Source organism: Thunnus maccoyii, chromosome 3, assembly GCF_910596095.1.
Source record: "Thunnus maccoyii chromosome 3, fThuMac1.1, whole genome shotgun sequence".
NCBI lineage: Eukaryota > Metazoa > Chordata > Actinopteri > Scombriformes > Scombridae > Thunnus > Thunnus maccoyii.
Window position 1 is genome coordinate 36287139 of NC_056535.1, and position 27396 is coordinate 36314534.

A 27396-nucleotide genomic window follows, 5' to 3' on the forward strand; every position below is an offset into this window, starting at 1 on the left:
ACTTTTCTTTCAACATAATGAGAAAATATTGTTAATGTATTTGGCAAGTTGCAAAAATGTTGATACTGAACGTATGAGTGAAATGTTCAGAGTTCTTTTCTTACACAAGCTTCAGCTGATAGAAACTACAGTAATATTAAACTTAAGTCACTAACATGTAAGAAAACAGGAACAGAACTACCTTCCTGTCTTTGAAACCTTTGGACATGACATACAGGCAAAAAAATTGCACATAACTATTTGTTTCATAAAAGCTATATAACAACATATAGCATGTAGCGACTCTGCTAAAAGCCTGTAAATAAAGGGAGTGAAAGCAGAGTCTTCACAGGGTGAACTGATGCAATGGCAGACTTGTATGTCATGGTTTGGTAACAGTGAGGTTTATACCTGTGAGATGTACAGTAGCATTTCAGCAACTGTCCCAGTTCCACATCCAGACATGAAGATAAATAAACCCCAAAGCAGCGTTCACCACAACAACATCTGAGACTAAACATGTGGCTCTCCAATATACTGTAATTGATACTAACCACATATCTCTTCTCCTCCTCCCGGGCTCGCTGATTGATGCCTCCACCTACATCGCTCTGCTTTTATAAATAGATCACTTGGAGTGGAGCAGCGTTCCCCCGATGCCTGAGCTTCCACCGGGGGACATTCCTAGAGAGGAATTAGCATATTAGTGCCACTTTAGAGCCAATCCCAAAAACCCATCCTGCCAAGCCTTGTCCTGTTTCCACAGGAGTTGTGCCAGAGCAGCCAGCCAAAGGCAGACAGAGAGAGACTCGGAGAGAAGAGAAGAGAGATGAGATAGAAAGAAAAAGAGAGGTAAAAAAATGATCAGAGAGTTTCACTTCCTTCCCATCTTCTCTCAGCTCTCACGCCCCCACAGTTCTTCCTCTTTTAGTGTTTGCATCTTTCCTCCTCCGTCAGTGTGCTGCTTTTTCCCATTACTGTAATGAGCTTAGCAAAGAAACGCCTGGAATTCCCTCTATTAAAGAAAAAAAAGCTGCAGTATTGTTGATTTAACTGCACACTGCAGGCTTGTCCTCGCTAGGGCTTGCACAGAAGAGAAATGTCATTAGTCTTTGTGGCTGACTTGTTCATTTATCAGCCAGAGTTTGGATGTGTGGTAATGCAATAACTTGTCATTACATTTTCTCTGCTATTACAGGGAAGCAATTCATAATTCATGCTTGAGTTTTAGATTGAGAACAACTCGGCAAAAGTTGTGGAATGAGTTTCAGTCGGGAGCAAAACGAGAGACACGTCGCGAGTTATCATGTGTTTCTGTTCATGATACCGGGATGATACTCAGTACACGGTTCATGATTGATCTGCAGATTTCTATTGATTGTTTGAGACGACACAGAAAACACGACACACGTAATGTCAGTCGCACAAACGCGAGCTGTAGTTATATTTGAGTGACAGCTGCCATCTAGCGGTCGTAGTAACTGTGAGGCGGAGCAGTGCTGCAGTTCAGGTCACGTATATATATATATATGTGGACAGATTTCCTCATTCAGAGGAAGGTGGATGGAGGCATGATCGTCCTCCAACCTTTAACCCCGTGGTTATTATTGTAGTAACTAGGGGTGCACCCGAATACAAATACATTATTCGTATTCCCTAACCCCTAACCCCTAATCCTAATCCTAACCCCTACCCCTAACCCCTAATCCTAATCCTAACCCCTACCCCTAACCCCTAATCCTAATCCTAACCCCTAACCCTAACCCTTAATCCTAACCCCTAATCCTAACCCTAACCCTAACCCCTACCCCTAACCCCTAATCCAAAGCACAAATAGTGGGTTTTTTATGAATATTTGTTTCATACAAATCAGTCAGCGCAGTCGTCTATGATCTGGGAGACTCCTTCATAAGGTAGTTTATTCATGAACATTTATTGTAACACTTTAATTTTCTAAAATTAAAAGCGTAATAAAAACAAAAACAGGATTTTTAAGCCTCTTTCCACTTTTATTCAAATACAAATACAGATACTGGGCTCTCTGCACATCACTAGTAGTAACTTTAACCCACCACATGTTTCTCTGACATTAACAAAGTGATCATTTTAATCCAAACCATCATCTTTCCCTAAACGTGTCAGATCATAAAACATCATTATTGATTAACAGTGATGTGTGATGACGTCGTCCTGCTGATAGAGACGCTGCTATGTGACGTTCTGGAGTCACATGATCAAACCACAGATCTGGAGCTTCATCTGGACGACCGGTTGGATCGTAGTGGAGCGTCTTCCCTCACAGACACACAAACCAACAACAGACAAGTTTCATTTATTCATTCAGTTACTCACATAATGAAGGTTAATTAGTGAGATATGAGCTGCTGCCCGACACGTTTGTCATTTTAACCAAAGCTGAAAGTGACTCTCAGTGCAGATAAACATGAGAAGCTGCTAACTGAAGCTTTTCAGCTCTGATCAGAGGAAACAGAGTTCAGTGAATCGTGTATTTTCTGAGATGATTAATGGGAGAGGAAAGAAGAAAAAACAAAGTTCTGATACACAAATCTGTTTTCAGTTTTTTGGACTTTTTCTCTAATCTTTGATTTTTGCTGAAATATTGGATCATTTGAACATTTATTGAAATGAAAGCATGTGAGAAGTTTAGAGGGAAAAATCACAATTTGGTGGAGCTGTTAACAACTCATAGACATGTGAAATGTGACCCCGACTACACACTGCTTTTTGTAAGACGTCAAAAGACAAAAAGGTTGGAAACCACTGGTTTCATCTTTAACAATGTGTTGTATTTTAAAAGCTTGTTATATTATCCATTGTGTCAAATCTTCATCTGAAAAGTAACTAAAGTCACTCAAGTAAAGTACAAATACCTCAAAACTGTAAAAAAATGAATCACCAGTATAACTCAACCAGCTGCTTCCTAACTGCTGTGTTAATATCATTAATACCACCTGAAGAACGTGTCCATTTGGACTTTGTTGGACATCTGGTCAGAGATCGGTGCCAGTTCGTGTCTGTTAACTTCTTCTTTACGACAGATTCTGCTCTAAATGTTCTCCAGAAGTAAAAAGAACAGATGTGAGTGTTATGGTCTGCTCCTCCGGCTCTGAAGGTTTCAGGGTTTCATCTGAGGTCGTATCTGCGGCTTCCTGTTTCCACCAAAGCTCTAATATAAATTGAGTTTGTTAGGCAAAAAAAGCCCGTCTGTGAACAACGTGTTCATGTGTCCGTCTCCGTCTCTCCTCTGCATCCCGTCTCTCTCGGTTATATTTGTTTCCTGCTGGCTGCCTCCTCGCAGACACTCAGCGGATGATTGGCCGTTTAATATTTAATCTGTCTGACTCAAACTTTTGGCAGCGCCGCCGCCGCTGTTGTCTCTGTCTGCATCTCTCTCTCTCTCTCTCTCTCTCTCTCTCTCTGTCTGCAGAGCGGGCCGTCTGCCACGGCCTTCGATGAGAACATAAAGAAGGACAACGCCGTAAAAGACGGGAGCGCTTTTATTCTTCACTCTATAGATCAGAGAGAAATGAGTCTCACTTATAGGGACGACATAACGAGAAGATGACCTTTTCTTTTCACTCCCGGTGAGACACGAGTCTAACACTGGCAGGAAGTTAGTGATGTTATTTTACAATGCTGCATTTAAATAAAGGTTATTATTATAGATAAAGATGAAACAGACATCTACAAAAAGTGTACTGAGAAAGTGCAAAGTGCAGCGTGGTGTTTCTCTTTCTTACCGTGGAGTATTTAACACCCTGAAGGCGTCTTCAGAGGAGGAAGAGGAGGTCTATCTATCTATTTATCTAGTAGTATAATGTGTCACGCTGCTGTTCTGCTAAATCAGTGTCCACAATGCTTTAAGTTGTGCTGTTGTCTCAACATTTTGAGTAATACTTTCCAAAATAAGTCAAATAAAATGCATCAACAGTTAAAAGTCTTTATAATACGCAGGTTGAAGGAGTCACAGCTTCTTCTTCTCCTTCTGTTATAAACAACCAGTAAGAAACTTTGTGTGTTTATGTCGTTCTTGCAGTTTTGGACTTTGTTTATAGGACGCTGAAGAAGAACGCTTTAAAAAAAGTCTTAAACTGTGTAGACGGGATCTTAGAACATCTCTAGAGAGAGAGAGAGAGAGTCCTTCACTTCCTTCAGTCATCCTCAGCTCCCTCCTTCTGCTTTATCAGCTCATTATAAAACCGCCTGCTTCCTGTTGCTTTAAGCCTTCAGAGCTCTGAGACGCAGGAGTGTAGCGCAGGTGTTAAACATATTGAATGCAGAGTTGACTGTGACTGGATCGGGAGGGAAGCTGGCGGCGGGGGGGAGGGTGGGGGGCGGGGGGGGACTCGTACGGTGTAAAGTGTATGAAAAACGGTCAGCATGTAATTACGTGAGCTGGTAAAAGCTTCTTCGTGGGCCGAGTTATCACAGCATGCACGATTTCTGCATGACTTTCCCACTTGTTAGAAGTGGAAAATGACTGTGACACACAAGTCTGATTGAGCTCAAAGGGTTCCTACTTATACAGCAGGTACAAAAAAGACACTATTTCTTCTCAAGCAGCTTCATCACAGACTTTATATATTCATTAGACCTTTAAAACCGTTCACTAAACCTGGGGAGAGCCTGTGTTTGTGCTGCAGTAATGATGTTTTCATTAGGACCTCATAAACGTAATAATAAACTCTCCGAGAACCTCAGGAGAGAAAACACGAGACGTCTATAAATCTGCGTTTATGTAGCTGTTGTTGTCGACACACTGATGGCTCACTCTGACGGCCGAATGCAGAACATATGGTCCGAATAACAGTTTCATAATCAGATTTACTCACCTGCTGTCATGTATGTGTGTGTGTGTGAGATCAGACGTACCAATACAACAATTTAAACATGTTCTCTTATCTACAGTATCATCAGCTTCATGTTTACTGCTCATTATTATCCACATTTTTACTTTTAATCATTTTGTATTTATCTTCAAATGATTTCTATCCTTTTTAATGTTTGTTTAACTGGTTTCTTATAAATGTCTTTGGCTCAACAGTTACTGGCAGTGATGGAAGAAACACTCAGTAGTCAAAGTCCTGAATTCAAAAGAACATGAGAATGTCTGCAAAATGCAAAATGGCCCAATTTACAGTGTTATAGTTATCATACATGTATATATATATATCATTTAATTATTAGTTTTTCTCATTTGGAGAAGTTACACACACAGCTACACTCACCAAACATTAAAAATGTGCAACAAAAGCAAATATTTCCATCAAACAACACAACTTGTGGACAAATTAATATATTCTATCAATCAATCAGCTATCAATATGAACCGGTTCAACCTTAATTTGTCCATTTGATGCTTTACATATTATAGAATTTGCCAGTAAAGACAAACAGTATGAGTTATATTCATTTCTCCAAAGATGATTTTACTCTGCTGCAGCTGAACCGTTCACACTTATCTGAGATTGAAATATTGTAAAAAAAAAAACCACGTTTCCTTCCTTCATTTAATTCTTGTGTGCAGGTCTTTCTGTGTTTCTGACATCTGTTACGGTGCAGCGTAGTATAGAAGGATGAGGGTGTATCCTTCCCTGGAAGTCCTCTGCACTTGTTGCCAGGCAGCCAGCATTCATAGCTTCAGGAAGGGACATCTGGTCACATGACCTTCCATCTCCAAGCAGAGAGGAATTCCTCAATTAGATTCAGAGAAGGAGAGCATGCAGAGAGGAACTGCATCATCATCATCATCATCATCATCATCATACGAGGCTGCAAACCAGTGAACATCAAACAGCCTTCTCTCTTTCATTCAGTGCTTCCAGTCATGTGATCAGGCGTTCTGTAGTTGGTGTGTGAGCAGAGGACGCCGTCATCAGAGATGGCGCCTCTCTGACCTGACGCTGTCGAATCATCTTCCTCCTGCATCTCCTCATTTCAGAGAGGCTGTGATGTGCTCCTTCAGCTTCAAGCTCCACTATTCTCCAAGAAAAAAATTCCTAAAGCAAATGATTCCAGTTGCGTGTGAACGTGCGGTTTGACGAGGTCTGACAGGAAGTAAGTACCGGAGTCTCGCCTCCTTCACGCTGTCAGACTTTCTTTAGGAGGGAAATCTGTACAGCGGCTTTGTGAAGACTCGATCAATAGTAGCCAAACTCACACTGCTGATACGTCTAAATGCTCCCTGACCTGCAATTACTGCTGGCTGGATTTCATGTAGTCTGATCACACTGTTCACCACGACCACGTCTATAACGGCAGCACTAAACATCTGTCCTCTGCCACCAGAGTGTTTCTGTGGACTCTATGAAGTAAATGTTACCTTTAACCTCTTTGATCCATGCAAACAGCAACACAGAGGCAGCAGCAGCATTTACACATGGATGAGGACTGATTGTGTAAAAGAAGTTTCACACAGATGCACGAGAGATTCATAATTATGTAAATAATTTCTATCAGCTGTGAAAAGACTTTCTGTGAGATCTGTGTTGACTGTTTTTGAAGTACGGTGTTAAAAAATGTGTGAAACCAGTTAAAAAAAGTGTTACCACATTTGCAAGAGAAGACTTCTGCTGCGCTAAGAAGGTGATGATGAAGGTGATGATGAAGGTGATGATGAAGGCCAGTTTCATTAAGCGTGTCTGAGAGAAACTGTAAAACTGATTGACTGATGTGTACGTGTAAGCAGAGTTAACTTTAACACCTTCTACTGTTGGATACTCCTGTAAAAACATTATACATATAGAACAAACTGATCATGTTTTTATATAAAATATTGATTTGAAAAGTAACTATTGATCATATAAATGTAGTGAAAGTATAAAGAAGCATTCATACAAGTAGCTCATAATTATACATAAGTACACGAAATGTTCCTTTAGCACGTTCTTTGGTGTCATTTTGTACATTTTTATTATTATTTTCCATCTCGTCAAACAGTAAACACTACAAACAATATAATCTACACATTTCATCATTTCCCCACAAAAAAGTGCTTCAGTTTTATATAATAAGACCAAATTCTGTCTTTATAAAAAGTCCATTAAACAATATTTCTTATAACAAAGCGTCTACTCTTTGTTTCATTCAACATTTTCCAAATATGATAAAAAGTGACTAAAAATCTGCACATACAGTATTTATTTAGACACGATATAAACATGAAACACCTTCATATCACAGGAAGGTTTTTGTCATCTGCATGTTAATAAATATAATCATATTTTCAGATTCTGGATCATGAGCTGCCTTTTTTTTTTTTTTTTCTAATAAGAAGCCCTTGAGCTGCCCCCCCTCTCGTCATAATCACCATGATATTAAACGTATCAGCTCACTCTAACGAGCTCATTACTTCACCTTCATTAGCAAACGTTTCCCTGCCAACTTACTGGCTTTCAACCTGTTCCATGTGACGCACACAAGCTTTCAGTCATTGAACTTCTTCAAGCATACAAAGCAAACAGGATGAGAAAACTCTGAGCTGCATTAATAAACATCACCATGATTGTAGTCCTACAGCATGTATGGACTACAAAAATGATGATGGATTCAATGTATGAGACGATGAAAAACATCCAGTAAATATCATCATACCTCAAAACCAAACACATGATCAGTTTATTTCATCCATCTGTTCCACCTGTCAGTGGATTCACACCCAACACATTTACCCCACCGGGATTCCACTGGGTGCATGTGCACTACGTTCCAGCTCCGACGCGGTTTTGCTCCGTCCTCTGCACGGCGCCCTATTCCACCGGGAGCGCGTCAGAAGCGGAGCGTCTTCACTGTGGGGAAGCCTTCCGCCATTTAAAGTCAGTTGCACTCCTACTACAGTAATTACAGCAGTCTAGTCAAACCTGATAAAGTCCCTTAAGGCTACCGTAATTACTGCAGTAGCAGGGCAACTAAACTGCCCAATTTTGTTAACTTAACTGGTTAATTAGGCTACGTAGTTAAATGGTTTCTTTATTCATCTGTTTTAATTGTGTTTATTGTTGATATACGACCAGGAGTCTGCACGGGGTGTTTTATTTTGAAAATTGACCGGATGCTCAATGCTGTTTCTGTGTCTGACTTCCTGCCCAGCTCCATCTGCTCTGTGCTGCTTGACGCGGCTTCTGTAAAAAATAGACGAGGCGCCTATCTTCAGTGCAGCGGAGCGGAGAGCCGCTTCTGGGACGCTTCTGAAACGCGCCGCGATCAGCTCCGGTGGCCATGTCGGAGCCGGAACGTAGCGCACACGCGGCCGGTGGAATTTAGGGGTCAGAGTTAATCACTGCTGCCCCTAAAACATGAAAACTAACATGACTAAAGTCTGTTCTGCCTCCCAGACATCTGTATCTCACTAAACAGCAACGTAACGCTGCTGAATCACGTTTTCTCTCACTATGACGAGGAAATGTTGTTAATTAACGTATTTAGCAAGTTGAAAAATGTTGATACTGAACATATGAGTGAAATGTTCACAAACAATATATCAGATGTTGCAGTAAAATATCAGCAGCATCAAAGTGTTTGTGTTCAGACTTCTCTGTCTCACACACACAGGACTCAGGATGTGAACCCCCCCCCCCCCCCCCCCCCCACTGCAGAGACACATATATACATGTAGCTTCATTACATCATCCCGGCAGAGATCATGTTTGCGTCTCTGTGAAAATGTTTAGTTGTGTTGGAACTAAATTACAACTGAGGCTAAAAGATCAATAAAATAAGAAGCTTTACAGCAGGACAGTGACGTTTGAAGCAACAGCAGTTCTGTTTCTAACATGTAAACAGATCAAAACCAGAAATAAAACAGCTGCTGCTGCTGGAACCATTCAGAGAAGAAAAGTTGTTTTCTGGCCAGAACTTCACTGCAGAAATGATCTTTTCTTCTTTATGTGCTTAAGGTCAGTAAAACTAATCTCAACATACTCTGTGTCGGTTTTGTTCAGCGTGTTGTGGACCCACAAAGCCGACACCGACAGCTTACTGCTACCGTAAAGCTGCTAAAATACAGCGGGAGCCTCTGAACCAGAGCATCACACTCCTGACCGCTGATCCAAAACATTTGTGAGGGAACGTTTCCTCCAGATCTCCTCCTCCGTGCAGCTCTGCATGCTTGATGGAGGAATTAACCGCTGCTTATGCTGCTGCTAATGGGGATCCTGATAAAGAACGACAGGATGTAAATATTCATGACAATGACTTGCAACAGAGTAACGGAGATCTTTTGTCCTCATAGAATTTTAATGTTTCCTGATTCTCTGTTTCAGGGGGTCAGGTCGTCTTTCCCACTTTGTCACAAGGACGTTTGAACAAATGAATAACAGTCTTTGTATTCTATGTGATGATGCCCCGGATTGTGGTATAATGTGGTTCTGTGCACGCATGGATAGTTTCAGACAGATAAACAGTGGACGCTTTAATTTTACTTAAAAGAAACAGTCTCTGCTACTAAACTCCTGCAACAGCCTCCGTGAGTGTCACGTTAAACCTGGAAGACTCACGTTTCAATGACTCTCTTTATTATCTGTGATGTGGAAACAACTTTTCTACACAGTCAAAGAATTCAAAAGTGTTTCAAATGTGTTTCATCATTCATCATGTCGGTCGTTCTTCAAGGAAAAAGAGCCAAGAATCGTCTGGTTCCAGCTCTTCTAATGTGAAGATTTTCTGCTTTTCTCTGGTTTATATCGATATATCGACTGTTGGTCGGACAAAATATATGAGGACTTTTTATAACACGATTCTTTATATATGAGAATAACAGATCCAGACAAACTGTGACCTGGAATGAGAGCCAGGTCACGGTGACCTGTACCGACGCCAAACTATGTCCACAGTCCACCGAACCAAAACAGGAGACACCTGGAGATACTGCACACACACATAGTGCAGAGACGTTTTCTCAAATTTGGTCCAAAGTTAAGTGAAATTGAGAAATGTCCCGTTCTTCTTTAGAATTTGAGGAGGCCAAAGAGTCAAAACAGGATGAGACTTACACACACACAGTCTGTGTTCAGTATGAAAAGGCACGTCACGTTCTGTAATGTTGGAATTTTGTCTGTCTAACCCCTAAATTCCACCAGGCGCATGTGCGCCGCGTTCCGGCTCTGACGCGGCTGCCGGAGCTGATCACGGCCACTCGAGTCAATGTATCCGATTCCAATGTTTCAGAAGCGTCCCAGAAGCGACACTCCGCTAAAGATAGGCGCCTCGTCTATTTTTTACGGAAGCCGCGTCAAGCAGCACAGAGCAGATGGAGCTGGGCAGGAAGTCAGACACAGAAACAGCATTGAGCATCCGGTCAATTTTCAAAATAAAACACCCCGTGCATACTCCTGGTTGTATATCAACAATAAACACAATTAAAACAGATGAATAAAGAAACCATTTAACTACGTAGCCTAATTAACCAGATAAGTTAACAAAATTGGGCAGTTTAGTTGCCCTGCTACTGCAGTAATTACGGTAGCCTTAAGGGACTTTATCAGCTTTGACTAGGCTGCTGTAATTACTGTAGTAGGAGTGCAACTGACTTTAAACGGTGGAAGGCTTCCCCGCAGTGAAGACGCTCCGCTTCTGACACGCTCCCGGTGGAATAGGGCGCCGTGCAGAGGACGGAGCAAAACCGCGTCGGAGCCGGAACGCGGCGCACACGAGCTCGGTGGAAACCCGGGGTTAGTTGTTGGTGAGCCGTTGTGAAATAAAAGAGTTTCCCCATCCGCCTCTTTCTGCTACAACACTTACAGGCCGACAGTAAAGTTTAAAGGCATTTCTGGCATCGACCAGACTAAAAACAAGGCTCACCTCGTCCACATTCTGGCCGTTTGTCGTGGCTCGAAAACTGACATCAAAACAACAGTTTGGTCTCATGTTAAACTGGAATATCTGCAGATTAATTCCAAACCTGATATATTATGATCCATTAAAATCAGGCGCCACACACAATGAGTAATATCGTTTTTTGTCAGCTTTGCTGGTAGCAGTGGGAGAGAGAGGGAGGGCTTTTATTTTGTGAGGTTTGTCACAATAAAATGTTCTAAATAAATTACAGTTTAAATTGAGAAGTTTATTGTTTTTTAATGTTTCCTTATTAAGTTTAGTCGAACCCAAGAGGACACCTGCTTACAATACCATTAAACTGTTCTATGCATCTTAAATAAAACTGCATACATCTATAGAAGAAACACTGACACAGAGAAACTCATCTAGTTTATAATGAAATGAATCATTTGTCGCCGGTCGTAGTTCAGTTATAAAATCCTGGCACACAGAGAGAAACACGCAGCTTCCTGCTTACTTTGTTAAATGCAAATTTCTGCAGTAAATTGTTTGAAAATTGTTGTGAAATCATCTTCTCTGTAGGGGAAAGAATGAAGTCTTCATCATGTTGTTTTTCTAAGTTCACACACACACACACACACACACACACACACACACACACACAGACAGTGACAAGACTTGAGAACAATCAGAGATCATTTCCCGTTTAGACCTTTAATCTGCCGTTTTACAATACCAGTAATTTAATACTGTGTGACAGTCACAGTGATCTCCTGAACAAAGCGCCTGAGCTTCTCTCCCTCCTCCTCCTCTGCTCGCTCTGTGAACCAGTGATGGTCTGCCGAGTGTAATCTGTCTCTTGCTTTAGCATGCACAGCAGGCAGGGGAGCGAGCTTAATCTGTAGCTGTGATAGCTAGCGAGCTCGCTGTGTGGAGGAAACGGACCGGCATCACCAGAGCAAATCACAGAGGAGAGATTCATTGTCGGTTTTCGCTGTTGTGTGAAGCAACTATCTCTCAGAAACACGCCTGGTGCGCGGCTTGAACGACATTTAAAAAGCCCGCAGAGAGCCGGCTGCTGCTGTGGAGAGAGAGTGTGTGTGTGTGTGTGTGTGTGTGTGTGTGTGTGTTTATGCAGGAGAGCGATACTGAGAGCCTGGAGCATTTCCACTCGACTGTCAAGTGTTTCATTGCTGCTTTTAGCAGAACGCCGCTGCTCTCAGTGCCACTTTGTGACTGAATGCATTCACACCGTGTAACCGCAGGATCAATATGTGTGTGTGTGTGTGTGTGTGTGTGTGTGTGCGCAGTGTTTGCAAAGAGAGGCCTCGGAAAAACAAAATGAATGAATGAGCTGCCATTTTCTGATGATTGCTTAATGGGTTCTGGGCAGAGCAGAGAGAGAGAGAGAGAGAGAGAGAGAGAGAGAGTGGAGTGCAGGACTTTGGCAGGAGGAGAGGACTCCAGGGAGAATTATAGAATAGACTGAAAACATCTTTATGTCTTTATTCTGGAGTGAACTTTTCCATCCCTCCTCATATTTATTGAACACTTCAGATACTCTGCTTTGTGTCTGATGTGTTTTAAAGGGGACGTTTATACACCGTTATGATGTCAAAGTTCCAAAACTTGAGTTGAAGGTAGAGATGCTGCCTGCAAGTCTAAATCCAGGGCTTCAACCTGCTGTGAACGCTTCGTTTGTGACGTGGAAACACTGAGAATTAAAAATCTAGAATAAGATGATATGATGCTGATGTTACAACAGTGGGAAAATGCAGCAGACTGCAGTGAAATAACTGCACACATTCTCCTTCCTCCTTAACCTGGTGCCTACATAACCCACAATGCACCTGGACAGATTCACAGAGGTTCTGGTTTTATTTCTTCTCCTTCATCTCCAGAACTGAGAGGATCTCTGACCTGACGTCCCCCTCCAGCTCCGGATCTCTCAGGTTCTTCATCCATCCATCCATCATCTCCGTCCCTCCTCCTCCCTCCGTTCAACCGGTCCTCGGAGCACGTCATCATCATACCTCTCCATCTCACACCCACATCCTGCGATAAATCATCTCACTCTGCAGACGAGCTGCTGTCTTTTTTTTTTTTTGTAACTGCTGAGAGACTTATGAGAGGAGATGTGAGGCGTGACCACACGGCTTCATTTGGCTCCATCTTCACATCCCGACATTGTCAAACACGATTCATCAGAGAGTTTATCAGCAGCAGCAGGAAGCGGCGAGGAGACTGACAGGAAGTTGGTTAAATTCATATGTTATGTTAATGTCATATTTGTATGAAACTGATGTTGATTGTATGAAGATTCTTCCAGCGGAGACGTTTACAGCTGTTAAACCACACAAACACACAGTGTAGTTTATAGCTCATAGTTGTAAAGTTTCTAAGTGTATTTTTGTTATTTCCTATTAACATGAGAACAATGAGCTTATTATTAAAGTCAAACTACATTATAAACTTCTCAAAGAACTTCAGTACAAAGTCAGAGGTTGTGATCTGGAGGACTGTGTTCCTGCACATGCTCAGTAGCGTCTGCCGTACACAGAACTGCTCTCCAGAGACTGAAAACATGATGCTGTTATTAGTCTCTGGAGCCGTTTCTACACAAACTAATGTGACCAAACTCTTCATGATGAAGGAACATGTGACCCAGTGCAGCGCTGTGACTCACTGACGTGTTTTTAATAGTTTCTGGAACAACGACAGAGGTCTGCGGGACAGAGATTTAAGAGTCTGTCACATTAAGACATAACAGACCTCATAGAGAAAAGTCAGAGAGGTTCAGGAACTACAGTCCTGTCTTTTACCTGCACAGATACAGTTATTCATACTGCAAACTATTCTTTTCTTTTAGGCCGACACATCTTTAAATTCTTTCTGACTTCAAAGGTCCACTGCTCTGTGTCTCTCTGACACTTTCCCGAGAGACTTTAGAGGGTTTTCTCTTTCTAACAAAGCCTCATATAGTCATCCGTGCATACAGTCAGAGTGCTAGCTTGTTGTGCTACAACCTCTGACTTTGTACTACATTATAAATCTCTCAAACAACTTCAATACAAAGTCCAGAGGTTGTGATCTGCAGCACAACAAGCTGGTGAAGCTGAACTAGCAGAACCGTGTTCCTGCACATGCTCAGTGGCGTCTGCATTACACAGAACTACTGTCCAGAGACTGAAAACATGATGCTGTTATTAGTCTAACGTGACCAAACTCTTCATGATGAAGAGTATTTGTGTATTTCATTTCTGCTCCAAAAACAGAGCTGGAATGGAAGAGGTTAATGTGTCCAACAATCTGCAGCAAAGAGCAGTTTAAATTATGTTAAAGTATAATAACGTCGCCTCCTCCTCCTCCTCCTCTTCCTCCTCCTCCTCCCTGCTCTCCAAATGTGCCAAATTAAAACGTCCATTGTTACTAGAAGTGTGCCGTTCAATTAAGTGAGGTCATTCAGACTGTAATTGGCAGGCGGGTCATTACTTAAAAGTTTTGAGTGTGTTTGGACTCTTCACCTCGACTCGCCTCTTTAATATTCCTCCTCTAATAACCCTCCTCTCACTCCGTCGTCTTCCTCACCTGTCGTACATCCCCCCCCTCCTCCTTCCTCCCTCCTCCTCTTCTTCCTCTGTGTCTGAGGTGACAGTGAGGTGAGAATGGAGGGTGATGTAGGACAAATGAATTAACAGCATCAGATTAAATAGGATTACTCCACTCAGTGACAGAGAGCGGCTCGGCGCTCCTAATGAATTATGTAAGCACAAAGAATCCTGAGCAGATTTAATGGCTGCTGCTGCTGCTGGGTGTGTGTGTGTGTGTGTGTGTGTGTGTGTGTGTGTGTGTGTGTGTGTGTGTGATAAAGGGCAGGAATCAGCTGTAATGTTTTGTTGATGAGGTAATGTGATGTTTAAAGTGTGTGTGTATGTTTATGTATTTCTATCTCTGCTTTTTTTTATTTATTTGTTTCCACTTCACCCCTTATTTTGAAGCAAAAAACTAAAAATTGAATAGTGAAATGAAAACGGCTGCAGCTCCTGAACCGCAGTGACCAGCTGCATAATTGAGGTCTTTCTAAGAGAAGGAACGTCCTGAAGTTTCTCATGAAGGTGTCAGAAACACTCGACATGATACAGAAACAGAGCAGAAAGTCTTTGCAGTCTAAATAACAGTGTGTTTGTCTGTAAAGGTGGATGACAGTACGAGGCTGTAAACTAAAGAAGAAGAAGAGGAAAGTCTGACACTTCTACAGCGTTTCCGTCATGAAAAGGTCCAGATGGATTTCTAGAGCCAGCGTCCTGATTACAGACCTGCACACACATACTGTCAAAGGTTGTTTGTGTTTTTTATTTTCTTAAAACCTGCATTAAGGTTTTTATTTTGTCCTTCAAGTAGTGAAGTGATGTATCACCGGCTTTCATCCAGCAGACACTGTTCACCGTGTTAGGAGGGACTGGGGGGTTAAGCTGCGGTAAGGTGAGGCGCGCAGCTACTGGAGTAACTGAATGACATGACGAGGCTCAGGTGGGAAAGTGCGACGGTTGAATGAGTGATACGAGTCGAGTTAAAAGGAAGAGAGACGTCCTTTTAGAAGCGCTTTCCTGCTCACAGACCCTCGTGTAAAACCAGCAAACACCAGACGGAGCTCGGAACGACAAGCGCCGGCGAGGCCGAGTCGGAGGGACGTAATAACTGCTAGCTAGCCCGGGAACTCAGTAAAGTAACCCCCCTCCAGGCTGTCTCTCTCTTATTTTGGAAACCAGTCCCTCTACCTCTGTGTCCTTCCATGTTATTCTAGTATCGATACTCAGCACTGAATCTCCCAGACTTGACTAGTCTGTAATAACCGCTGCTTCTGGGGTTCCTCAGGTGTCTGTTCTTGATCCTCTATAGTTTCTATCTGGTTACAGCCTCTTGACTCATGTCGTATTATCAGTTTATAAAGTAGATGTGGCTAACATGTTAGCAAACAGCTGCTTATTTCCACATCCAGCAGTTACGGAGCAACATTATCATTCATGTGGAGTCGTGTTTCTGTCTGTGTTTTTACTCTCTACCAACTCCTGAAGGGAAATATCTGCTCTTTAGCTGCTAAACGCTCCACTATGTTCACCAACATATTTATATACACATATAGGAAGTAAATAGTTTTTATTGATCAGTTAACTTGATCCAAAGTTGAGTAAACAGCAGAAACTTAAATGAAATCAATATGTTGCTGTGAGCAGCTTCGTCTTTAGAACAGCAGCAGTGTTTCAGGTTGTTCCTGCGTCTCGGAGAAGTTCAACAGTTCTTCTCTTCATGTTCATCCCAGACTGACTCCATGATGTTGAGATCAGAGACTGAAGATGGATCTTTATGACTCTGGCTGGATGTTTGTCGTCCTGCTGCATTAAGGAGAAGAAGCTAAAGTGCCTAAAACTGTTGCACAGCACTAAACATCTTCTCTAATATGAAGTGGAGCAGACGGTGTTCTTTGTTCTGCTGTAGTCGGCCCCCGTGCTCTTCTCCCGACACACCCGTCTACCTGTCTGATCTACAGGTGTGCAACAGTTCTGCTCCTCAAAGATCAGCCAAAACTACAAATAACTTTAAACACTCTGTAGCGTCGTGCGGAGACACACACGGCAGCTCACGAGGACATGATCTCCATCACATGTAGCTAAGTATAACTGGTGACACATGCACCAGAGTTACACCTCATCAGAGGAATGTCAGCGCCGCCGCCGCCGCCACCCGCTGCTCCACTTTCATCCACATTTTATGTTTCCTCACTGATGAGGAGGCAAGCAGGGAGAAACCCAGACAGACGAGGAAGATTAGAAGAGGGAACAGAGATAGAGATAGTGGAGAGGGAAGAAGGGAGACGAGTGAGGAAGAGGAAGAGGAGGAGGAGGATGAAAGGATGAAAGACGGTGAGTCAGTCGGCAGACGAGGTTTCAGTTTTTTGTCAGACTGTTTTTTCTCGTGTGAATCACAGTTTAGCTGAATGCTGATGCACTCTTTTACAAAGATAGTGATTAAAACGATGTACGACGCACACACACACACACACACACACACACACACACACACACACACACACACACGCACACACACACACACACACACACACACACACACCCGTCCAGTGAGTCAGAGGCTGTACAACCATCCAGTAGCTTGTTGCTTTCTGCTTCATTTAGTCGTCCGTCTGCAGGCTGGGAAATAACAGCGTGATGATGAATGCTGCGCCTACTTGTGTGTATATTTGTATGAGTGTGTGCGTTTGTGCCAAAATGTCAGCCTGTGTGTGTGTGTGTGTGTGTGTGTGTATGTGTGTGTGTGTGTGTGTGTTTAGGAGGATATGGCGGCAAATGAGAGGCTGTAATGAAATCAGTGATCGCTAGCAGGGTCATTGTAAGTAAGTGTAATTAGGACACCATGTTTCTCTTTCTCCCCCTTCATCACACACACACACACACACACACACAGACCATTAGAAGATCCCTTCATAAAGCACTAACAATGGAAGTGATGGAGGACAAAATCCACAGTCCTCCATCTGTGCAAAAATAAAAGTTTATCTGAAGCTAATATGAAGCTTCAGCGTCCAAATGAGTCAAATCAAGTAGATATCTTTCAACGTTACAGTCTTTTTAGTGCCAAAGTTCCTCTTTTTGTTACTATACTACTATAATAAGAAGGAATTTGATGCTAAAAAGACTGTAAATGTGTCAGATATCCACTTGATGTGGCTAACTCAGACTGCTGTGGATTTTATCCTCCATCACTTCCATTAAAACACATTTGAAGGATCTTTTAATATCCTGTATGAACAGCAGGAATGATTACAGACACCTGACTGCTGGTTTAACACACTGGGAACACTGTGAACGTGACCTTTGACCTCTACCTTGAAGTTTTTATGTCTGCAGGCTTGTAGCGTTGAGTTTCTACCAAACAACCACATATTTTCTAACACATTTGTTCATATTTTGTTATGATGATTTGACCAGGAGAGTTTCATGTCGATCCAAAGTGAGTCACTGACATCATTTATGAGAAAAATGACTTTTACTGCAGGAACCAGGAGCTCCTGAAACATCAATATGCACTGAACTAAGACATTCGAAGGAGAAATGACCAATATTACAATGACACACATGTACAGTAACACTCACACACATATATCAGCGGTGAGTGACGTCCGGTCAGCAGCAGCAGCAGCAGCGGCGGCGGCGTTGGTGCTCACTGCCAGATGTGCCGTGTAGGCCTGTCAGCTCCGTTCGGTTCAGCGATCACATGGTCCGACGCCGAGCCAGATGTGGCCCCGCCGGCTAATTAACGGAGAATACAGAGATCTGTCAGAGATACACGAGTACAGAGATGAGACAGAAATAATGATGTACACACTTCATTCATACACAATGAAGGTTCAGTGATGCCCTGCTGTGGTCGCCATGGTGATCAGAAATCATTATCCTTTGGTTATTTTTTTAAACTCCTCTATTTATTATTAATAATCAGTATATAAACAGTTAATAAATGGTTTAAACACACTATAATGTAGTTATAAGCAGATAAAAGTATTGCAGTAAAAGTACATAAGTATTATGAGCTTGATGTAGTTAAAGTATCGCAGTAAAAGTACATAAGTATTATGAGCTTGATGTAGTTAAAGTATTGCAGTAAAAGTAGTGGTTTGGTCCCTCTGACTGATATATTATTATATATGTATAAGTATATTTACACTACTTTATATACAGTTAGCTAGTTTAGTCCAGTGGTTCCCAACCTAGGGGTCGGGCCCCTCCAAAGGGTCAGCAGATAAATCTGAGGGGTGGTGAGATGATTAATGGGAGAGGAAAGAAGAAAAAAGTACAATATTTCCCTCTGAAATGTAGAAAGTAGCATCACATGTAAACTGTACAGTACTCGTGTGATTTGGGGGGTTTTGGTCTTTATGTGACGTTTCAACAAGCAGCAGCAGTGAAGTGAAGACAAAGAAAATGAAATAACAGTAATGATATGTGGGCGGTGGAGGTGATCTGGGTACCTGGATCCAAACCTCCGTCCTCCCACCTGTTCTGTAACCGCCGTCTGACTCCTGACAGCGACGGCGGGCTCTGACCTCTCTGTCAGAACACTCGGGCCCGTACATGTGAGCCAAAAGGCCGCAGGACACGAGCAACACCAGCTGTCACACTTCATCCTGCCTGCCGCCCTCTCAGACAAACACACTCATTTAATAGACACCGGCGTTCAAGCAGAAGGTCAATATCTTCGGGTCCTCTCTCTGATCGGAGGCTGTCAGATGGAAATGTCAATAATCATACAGTGTGTGTGTGTGTGTGTGCGTCGCGGCGCGGCGGCCACCTCCGTTTCCTCTCTCTCTCTCTGAACGGCTTCTTCTTATTCCGCTCAGGTTCAGAGAAGCTTCTGAGCCGCTCAAATCAATTTCGGATTCTCTTCTCTTCACTTCCTGTTTCCTTCCTCTGCTGTCCATCACTTTCTCCATCCTCTCTCTCTCCTTCTATCACCATCTGTCTTGGATCAATGCAGCTTTATCCGTCGTCACCTTCCAGCTCAGGTCATGTTTGCTTCTCCCATCCTCCCCCCTCCTCCCCCCACCCCTCCCCTCTCTGTGTGTCGGATAAATGCAGGGTTTAGCTATTGTCACATTGTAGTGCAGGTTGTGTTTTATTGAAGCTGTCAAGGTGCTGACCTTTCCATGTCCAGGGGAAGAAAGAGGGATGGCAGCAGGTATGATGGAAGGAGAGAGGGATGACCAGACCACTTATGAGTCTAATCTATCACAGGGACAGAGAGGAGAAGAGCTGCTGCGCTGCCAAACTTCTGCCTTCAAGGATTTAAAGATTCTTTCATTTTTATTCTGTTATTTATCCATCATGTCAGTCACCTGTGTTTCTATATATTTGTTTGTTTCTTCACATTTTTCTTGGAAAGCAGAGAACAAACTGTATGTAACTGTTGTTGTTTTCTTGTACTTGTTGACCAGCTGAACGTTGAAGTGCTTTCATTCACTCACTTACCAAACTAATTACACGTCTTTGGCAGGAAGCTGCGGTTTAAAATGAAGTGCAGTTCATCATCAAATCATGTTAGTGCAGAGCAGCTGAGTGGAGGATCTGGCAAACTTTGCATCTCTGCGTGTTTCTCCTTTGTCTCTTCTGTTCATCTGTGTTGGATTCAGTTCATAGAGAAGATGTTTCTGTAAACTTGTAAAACATCGTGCTGAAGATGTGCAGCTTCACCAGACTCCCAAACCCGACACGTGATGTTAACGGCCGACGAAAATATCTTTGTTCTTTCCAAAGATTCATTAAACTTCTCATTTTCAAAGGTAACTTTTCATTTAGTTTTAGTTTTTGTTGATGAACTGTGGGATCATGAGGTTTTTATCAGCATCTCTTCAACACATCGAGCTCAAATCTTTCTAACTTTCAGACCTGAAACCAAGTTTTTCCCTTTTTCTTTCTTTCCTGTCATCAGTTTCACTTCCTGCCTGAAACCTGAACTTGTATTTGGAGGATTTTATAGTTCGCAGGTGGAAACTGGAGATCATTACTGACTCTGTCTGCTGCTATTTTTGTCTTTTGCCTCTTTTTTCTATCTCTATTCTCATGTCCATCAGTGGACATCACATTTATAGGAAATATTGTACTTTCTACTCCACTACATTTATTTGACAGCTTTAGTTACTTTTCAGATGAAGATTTGACACAATGGATAATATAACAAGCTTTTAAAATACAACACATTGTTAAAGATGAAACCAGTGGTTTCCAACCTTTTTTGTCTTTTGACGTCTTACAAAAAGCAGTGTGTAGTCGGGGTCACATTTCACATGTCTATGAGTTGTTAACAGCTCCACCAAATAGTGATTTTTCCCTCTAAACTTCTCACATGCTTTCATTTCAATAAATGTTCAAATGATCCAATATTTCAGCAAAAATCAAAGATTAGAGAAAAAGTCCAAAAACTGAAAACAGATTTGTGTATCAGAACTTTGTTTTTTCTTCTTTCCTCTCCCATTAATCATCTCACCACCCCTCAGATTTATCTGCTGACCCTTTGGAGGGGCCCCGACCCCTAGGTTGGGAACCACTGGACTAAACTAGCTAACTGTATATAAAGTAGTGTAAACTAGCTCCACCTCCAGCAGCTACAACAGTAACATGCTGCTCTAACACTGATGCTTCACTATTAATAATCTAATGATGTCATATATAATAATATATCAGTCAGAGGGACCAAACCACTACTTTTACTGCAATACTTTAACTACATCAAGCTCATAATACTTATGTACTTTTACTGCAATACTTTAACTACATCAAGCTCATAATACTTATGTACTTTTACTGCAATACTTTAACTACATCAAGCTCATAATACTTATGTACTTTTACTGCAATACTTTAACTACATCAAGCTCATAATACTTATGTACTTTTACTGCAATACTTTAACTACATCAAGCTCATAATACTTATGTACTTTTACTGCAATACTTTAACTACATCAAGCTCATAATACTTATGTACTTTTACTGCAATACTTTAACTACATCAAGCTCATAATACTTATGTACTTTTACTGCAATACTTTAACTACATCAAGCTCATAATACTTATGTACTTTTACTGCAATACTTTAACTACATCAAGCTCATAATACTTATGTACTTTTACTGCAGTAGAGGATCTTCTATCACTGCATCTGTGTTTGCATGTGTGTGTGAATTTGTCACCACATTAATGGACTGACAGCAGAGGGAAGTGGAGCAGTCAGCGTGTGGGAGGACGGAGGATTTGGCATCCTGGTCTGTAACAAGCAGCTGTCTCTGCCGGAGCCCGAGGTGGTGGACGACGTTGGCCGGACGCCATTTTGTACATTACTTTCCGAAGCGCGGCCAGTTCTTGAGGCCGCCGGGTTCCCCGCTGTGTCGCCACACATATGTACCGTTTGAGGAGCTGCTGCTTTTCCTTATCAGGATGAGTGGTGTAACATCTGCCAGGTGGCGTCAGGAGGAGGCCGGCGTGGAGCGCCGCCTCCTGATGGAGGAACTCAAACATCAGATCATCAGATCTGCTGCGAAACACTTCAAACAGTCACTGAGAAGATAAATGTAGGAATATTTCTCCCTCTCGCTCCTTTAATATAAACAATAAATATCTTTAAAGGAAAACAACAAAACAGACACATTAATAATATTTAATATTTTGTTCTTTACATTCTCTTCATTTTAAACACTGAACGGCTCTTTTCACCTTTTTACTTTTACTGTAAATATCTATTTTATATTTATCATTACTTTCTCACAACACCAAGAAAATCAACCTGATGCTGATCTATGATAGGTTCAGACTCCTCAAAGATCAGCTGTGACACGACATAAAGAGCTGTCTTATTTATTTATTTATTATTATTATTATTATTATTATTATAAAACACATATGATACACTGATATAATACAATGCAGTGCTGTTACTAATGAACTACATCATTAAAATGCTCTTAGGAGTGTTTGTTAGTGATAAATCTTATATATAATATGATATATATTAGGAGTGTGCTTGAATACAAATACATTATTCAGCAAAGCACAAATAATGGGTTTTTACGAATATTTGTTTCATACAAATATTTTAAAAATTATTTGTTTTTGAGAAAAAGAAAAAGAAAAAACAAACATGTTAAATATGAGGGGAGTCACATCCACCTGCTACATGACGCACATTTCTTAATTTGGACAACACTTTAATGTTCATCTTTAATTTTCTAAAATTAAAAGCGTAATAAAAACAAAAAACAGGATTTTTAAGCTTCTTTCCACTTTTATTCGAATACAAATACAAATAATTTTGCTGCCTCAACAAATACAGATACAAATACTGGTCTCTCTGCACATCCCTCATATACATCCAACACTTTGAATTCAGGACTTTAACTTCCACTTCTGTTGAAACTACTTAAGTAACTGTAAATTGCACATGGTAAATACCTCCGGTTGCTGAAGATGAAATATAATTTTTCCTTTAATCAGCCTGAATTCAACATACAGGAGTTTCTTTTTTCCACCCTGAGGTTCTTCTTGTATAATCCACCTGCTGAGAAATGGACAGCTGACCTTCAGCAGAGCGGCTCTAAAGGGGTTCTGTCCTCTCTGCTCAGCACCGAATCCATCAGCCTGAAAGGTTATTTTGGCTTCTGAAAGCACAGAAGCCCGGGGAAAGATTTCTCTTTTAGACAATCACTTTTAGGTGAAGACTAGGCCGAGTTTGTCACCTGGAAGACGAATAAGAACGGAGCGCGGTGGCTCTGTAGACGGTAGGACACCATAGATCTTATGATGAGGATGAAGACAATAAGACACGCGCTTATTGTCATGTCCTGTGTTTTGTTCTCGGGTCAAAGCAGCTGCAGAAGAAGAAGAATTCAGATCTGTTGATTAAACCTGCATTAAATGATAGTTTGTCTGCTAGTTTCCATCAGCTTTAAAGTTGATATGTTGAACTTATTTCCACATCCAGCAGTTACGGAGCAACATTATCATTCATGTGGAGTCGTGTTTCTGTCCAATATTCACTCTCTTTTAGCTCTGTTTTTACTCTCTACCAACTCCTGAGGGAAATATCTGGCTCTTTAGCTGCTAAATGCTCCACTATGTTCACCAGCTAGTCTACAGCTAACTGTGAGCAGGTAGTGTTCAGCGGCTTTTTACAGCTTTTACTCTCTGAAAACGACGCTATGAGACGCTGAGAGTGAACCAGAACAGTAAAAGTTGCAGCCGGACAGATAAACAATGAGCTGAAACTCACTATAAAGCTCCGTAAAGCCGAGAGGAGCTGCAGAGTCTCTGATGACACATCAGACTGTGGAGGGAGAGAAATGTTGATTATATAAATCAATGATGTTTTTATTTTCATGTCATACCATTAAAAATGATCCGTCCCTCATGGGATCACCTGACACGCAATAATACAACATGTAAATAACTGATTCAGACCACAGACTCTATGTGGTCTGGGAAAAACAAACAAACAAATAAACAATATAAACTACTACTTATATGAAACATTTTTTATTAAACGGGTTTTGTCTTAATACTCACACAGAGTGAAAATGTCCACTTCACTATAGAAATAAACTTGACTAAGTGTTTTCATCATTCCACCTTCTTTAATAAGGAAATAATCACTGTTAGTTTCACCAGTCTGTAACTGGAATCATAAAACAAAATGAAATGCTTCATTTATCTCCTGCACAAACATAACGTCCTGTTTCCAAACGTTAAGTTATCGTCTCATTCAGACGCAGAGATCTTTTCCTTTCAGGCAGATTTTACATTTCACATCATCTCAGTACTAAACTCCTTTATGATTAAACCATATGTTCTGACTGTTGGCTTATTCCACATCTCATTGGCCCTTTTTTTTCAAACAAATGAAAAACAAAACCTTTTATCAACCAAATATTCACGTTTTATAGTAGCATTAAGCACAGTATTTGGGAAATGTACAGTTATATATATATAAAGTCTTTCTTTCTTTGTGTCTTTGTGTGTTAGATGACCCCTCTCTCTCTCTGTCTCTCTCTCTCTCTCTCTCTGTCTCTCTCTGTCTCTCTCTCTCTCTCTCTCTGTCTCTCTCTGTCTCTCTCTCTCTCTCTCTGTCTCTCTCTCTCTGTCTCTCTCTCTGTCTCTCTCTCTCTCTGTCTCTCTCTGTCTCTCTCTCTCTCTCTCTGTCTCTCTCTGTCTCTCTCTCTCTCTCTCTCTCTCTCTCTCTCTCTCTGTCTCTCTCTCTCCTCTGGGAGAAGATATAATGGCCACAGAAAGTGTCAGTGCTTCCAATAACTGTGATGAACCTGCACAAAATGTACATTCCTGGATTACTGTGTGTGTGTGTGTGTGTGTGTGTGTGTGTGTGTGTGTGTGTGTGTGTGTGTGTGAGTGAGTGACTGAGTGAGTGAGTGAGTGAGTGTGTGTGTGTGTGTGTGTGTGTGTGTGTGTGTGTGTGTGAGTGTGTGTGTGTGTGAGTGTGTGTGTGTGTGTGTGTGTCAGAAGGAGGCCTGAGCAGAATAATGGTGCAGAATAGAGCAGGAACAGCAGGTTGTTCCCTGAGGTTTTACTGTGTTTTCATGCCGTAGGCCTCCACGCCAGATTCAGCAAAACACACAACCACACACTGTGTGTGTGTGTGTGTGTGTGTGTGTGTGTGTGTGTGTGTGTGTGTGTGTGTGTGTGCTCACACATCTGAATATTCATGTGTTTGTATGCTTCTCTGTGTGCTCAGGTTTGTGCAACATTATGTTCACTCAATATCCTGTTTATGTGAGGTTGGTTTTCATGTTGTATAAAAGCAATTTTATATTTGTTTGTTTGACCAAATGTGTGTTTTTACAGCTGTGTGTGTGTGTGTGTGTGTGTGTGTGTGTGTGTGTGTGTGTGTGTGTGTGTGTGTGTGTGTGCATCCATCCCTGCAGGCCAGATGAGGTGGCCTTTGTGACATCTTGAGTCAGAAGCCATAAAACTTCAAACACATTTCAGCTGCATTTCAAGGACACGGCTGCTAAAGCAGCAGCAGCTCTGCTGCATCACTGCGTTCAGCTGAGCATCACTGCAGCCCTGCACAAAACCTTCACATATTATCATACTTTGCTTTATTTTGCAGTTGAGCTGAGTGACACTCACTGTAACTTTCACCTCATTTACTGTATTTTTGCACCTGTTTTTTATGCAGAATATCAAATTTCCTCGCAAGAAGCCCTTTAAGTTTCTGGTAATAGATGTTTACTTTAATGGCAATCAGTCTTTTTAAATGACATTAAGTAATGTCAGTACACTGTTCCTGCTGTTTTAAATGAGGTATTTGGAGCGCAGGATTACATTTATGAAGCTATTTCACTAAACAAGCTCACAAAAAGCATTCTGGGAATTAACAACAAAGCAAAACAAGAATAACAAAACACAAAACAGAGAAAGATTTGATCACAGACTAACAAATGTGGAGATGAGTCTCTAGTTGGTCGGTCATCACATCATATGTTTGTTTTAATATCAACAAATCCTCCAAACGAAGCTCCAGATCTGTGGTTTGATCATGTTGTAGAAGCACTAAGTAATACACAAAACACGAAGGGTTGCACAACACCAATGGATGGAAAGTTCTGGTTACAATCTCTGGAGGACACTGGTCACCACAGTTCCCAGTAAATAAAGTCCTCTTGTGATGCTGACAGCTCTGAAAGTCGCTTCATTTAATAGAAACTGAAGGAAAAATAAAAAAGAAAGTGCAAATGAGCAGCTGATTATGTGTTAGAGTCCCTCTGAGTGTTTGTGCTGAAGATGGTATTTTTAAAATCCAATTTTCTTCCAAACTGTGTTTTTTTATTCTTTTTTTTCTTTTCATGAAAAATACAAAAACACTAAACTAAAAATAATGAGTCCTGTGTGCAGTAATGAAGTGTAGATTGACAAGAATGTGCCGTGAGTGTTTTAACCCACAACATCAAACTTTTAACCCCGTACATGCATAATAATGTGAGTGCAGATCAGCTCCCGACAGATTAAAGGCTAATTTGAAGAAACATCTAGTGGGAGATATGCAACTTTCAGAGTTTCTCAGATTTTCCAGAGGGGGTAGGAATTTAATTGTTACTGCACATTAACGCGGACCTTGATGGACAGAGATCAAATGACCCCTGACCTCACGCAGATTTGATGTAATTACCACGAACACCTTCAATCTGTCAAACGGAGAGAATCCACCATCACCTCCATATTTATAATGAAAGTAGGCTCACATAGATTAGCTCTGTTTACTTTAACTTGACTGTATTTACTGTTTAATCACTTAAAGACATTGCTTCATATTTTGAGGCTTCATATCAAAATGAGTGTTAGTTATTTGCAGTTAAATTCAATGTTTTGATGTTCATGCACAACTAGAATGTAAATTATTAAAGGAATATTTAATGTAGCTGTCATTTAATTCTGCCTTCAAAGCAAAAAACACAGTAACTACATATTAGATTAAAAAAAATTAGTCAAAACCAGCATCTCTCTTTCTCTCTTTTTGACATCTGTTTTACCACAGAAGAAATATTATGACATAGAAATCACTGCCTCATTTTCAGGAAAAGTTGAAAAACTTTGTAGGAATTACAAAACAGCTGGAGCGCTAACACAGCTAACCATAGCTAAAGCTAAAGCTAATTTATCAACCTTTCCTGACCTGTTTCCTGTAGATAGATATATATATATAGATAGATGATAGAGAGATAGATAGATAGATAGATAGAAACTCCAATAGTCATCATAAAGGATAAAACAGTCTGAACAGATGGATGAGTAACTGAATCTTCTTGTGTTTTGATGCTCCAACATCTTCAGCATCCCAGCTGCACTGTCTTAGATCTGCCTGTGAGTCTACACTCAGGGTAAAACTTCTCCTGGGTATCCATCATATTCTTATATAAATAATAATAATTAGGGACTGAGCCCAAAAGGCAGAGGACTACGGTAAAACAGTAGTGTTGTAATGTTACCCCCAAACCTCCAAAGTGCCAAAATGTGCTCTCTAGCATCACTTATGTAACTAAAATGGCCG

At 41.2% G+C, this 27396-nt stretch overlaps 1 protein-coding gene across 1 annotated transcript in view; it reads left to right on the forward strand.

Annotated features, from left to right (window-relative positions):
* LOC121889647 (metabotropic glutamate receptor 7-like) overlaps positions 1 to 13209 on the forward strand; it is a 98676-nt gene extending 85467 nt beyond the window's left edge. Inside the window, exons 2-3 of the mRNA XM_042401792.1 lie at positions 746 to 831; positions 12675 to 13209. Coding sequence (XP_042257726.1) covers positions 746 to 817 — 72 coding nt within the window. The 3' untranslated portion in view covers positions 818 to 831; positions 12675 to 13209. The remainder of the gene's footprint in view (positions 1 to 745; positions 832 to 12674) is intronic.
* Positions 13210 to 27396: the final 14187 nt, after the last annotated feature.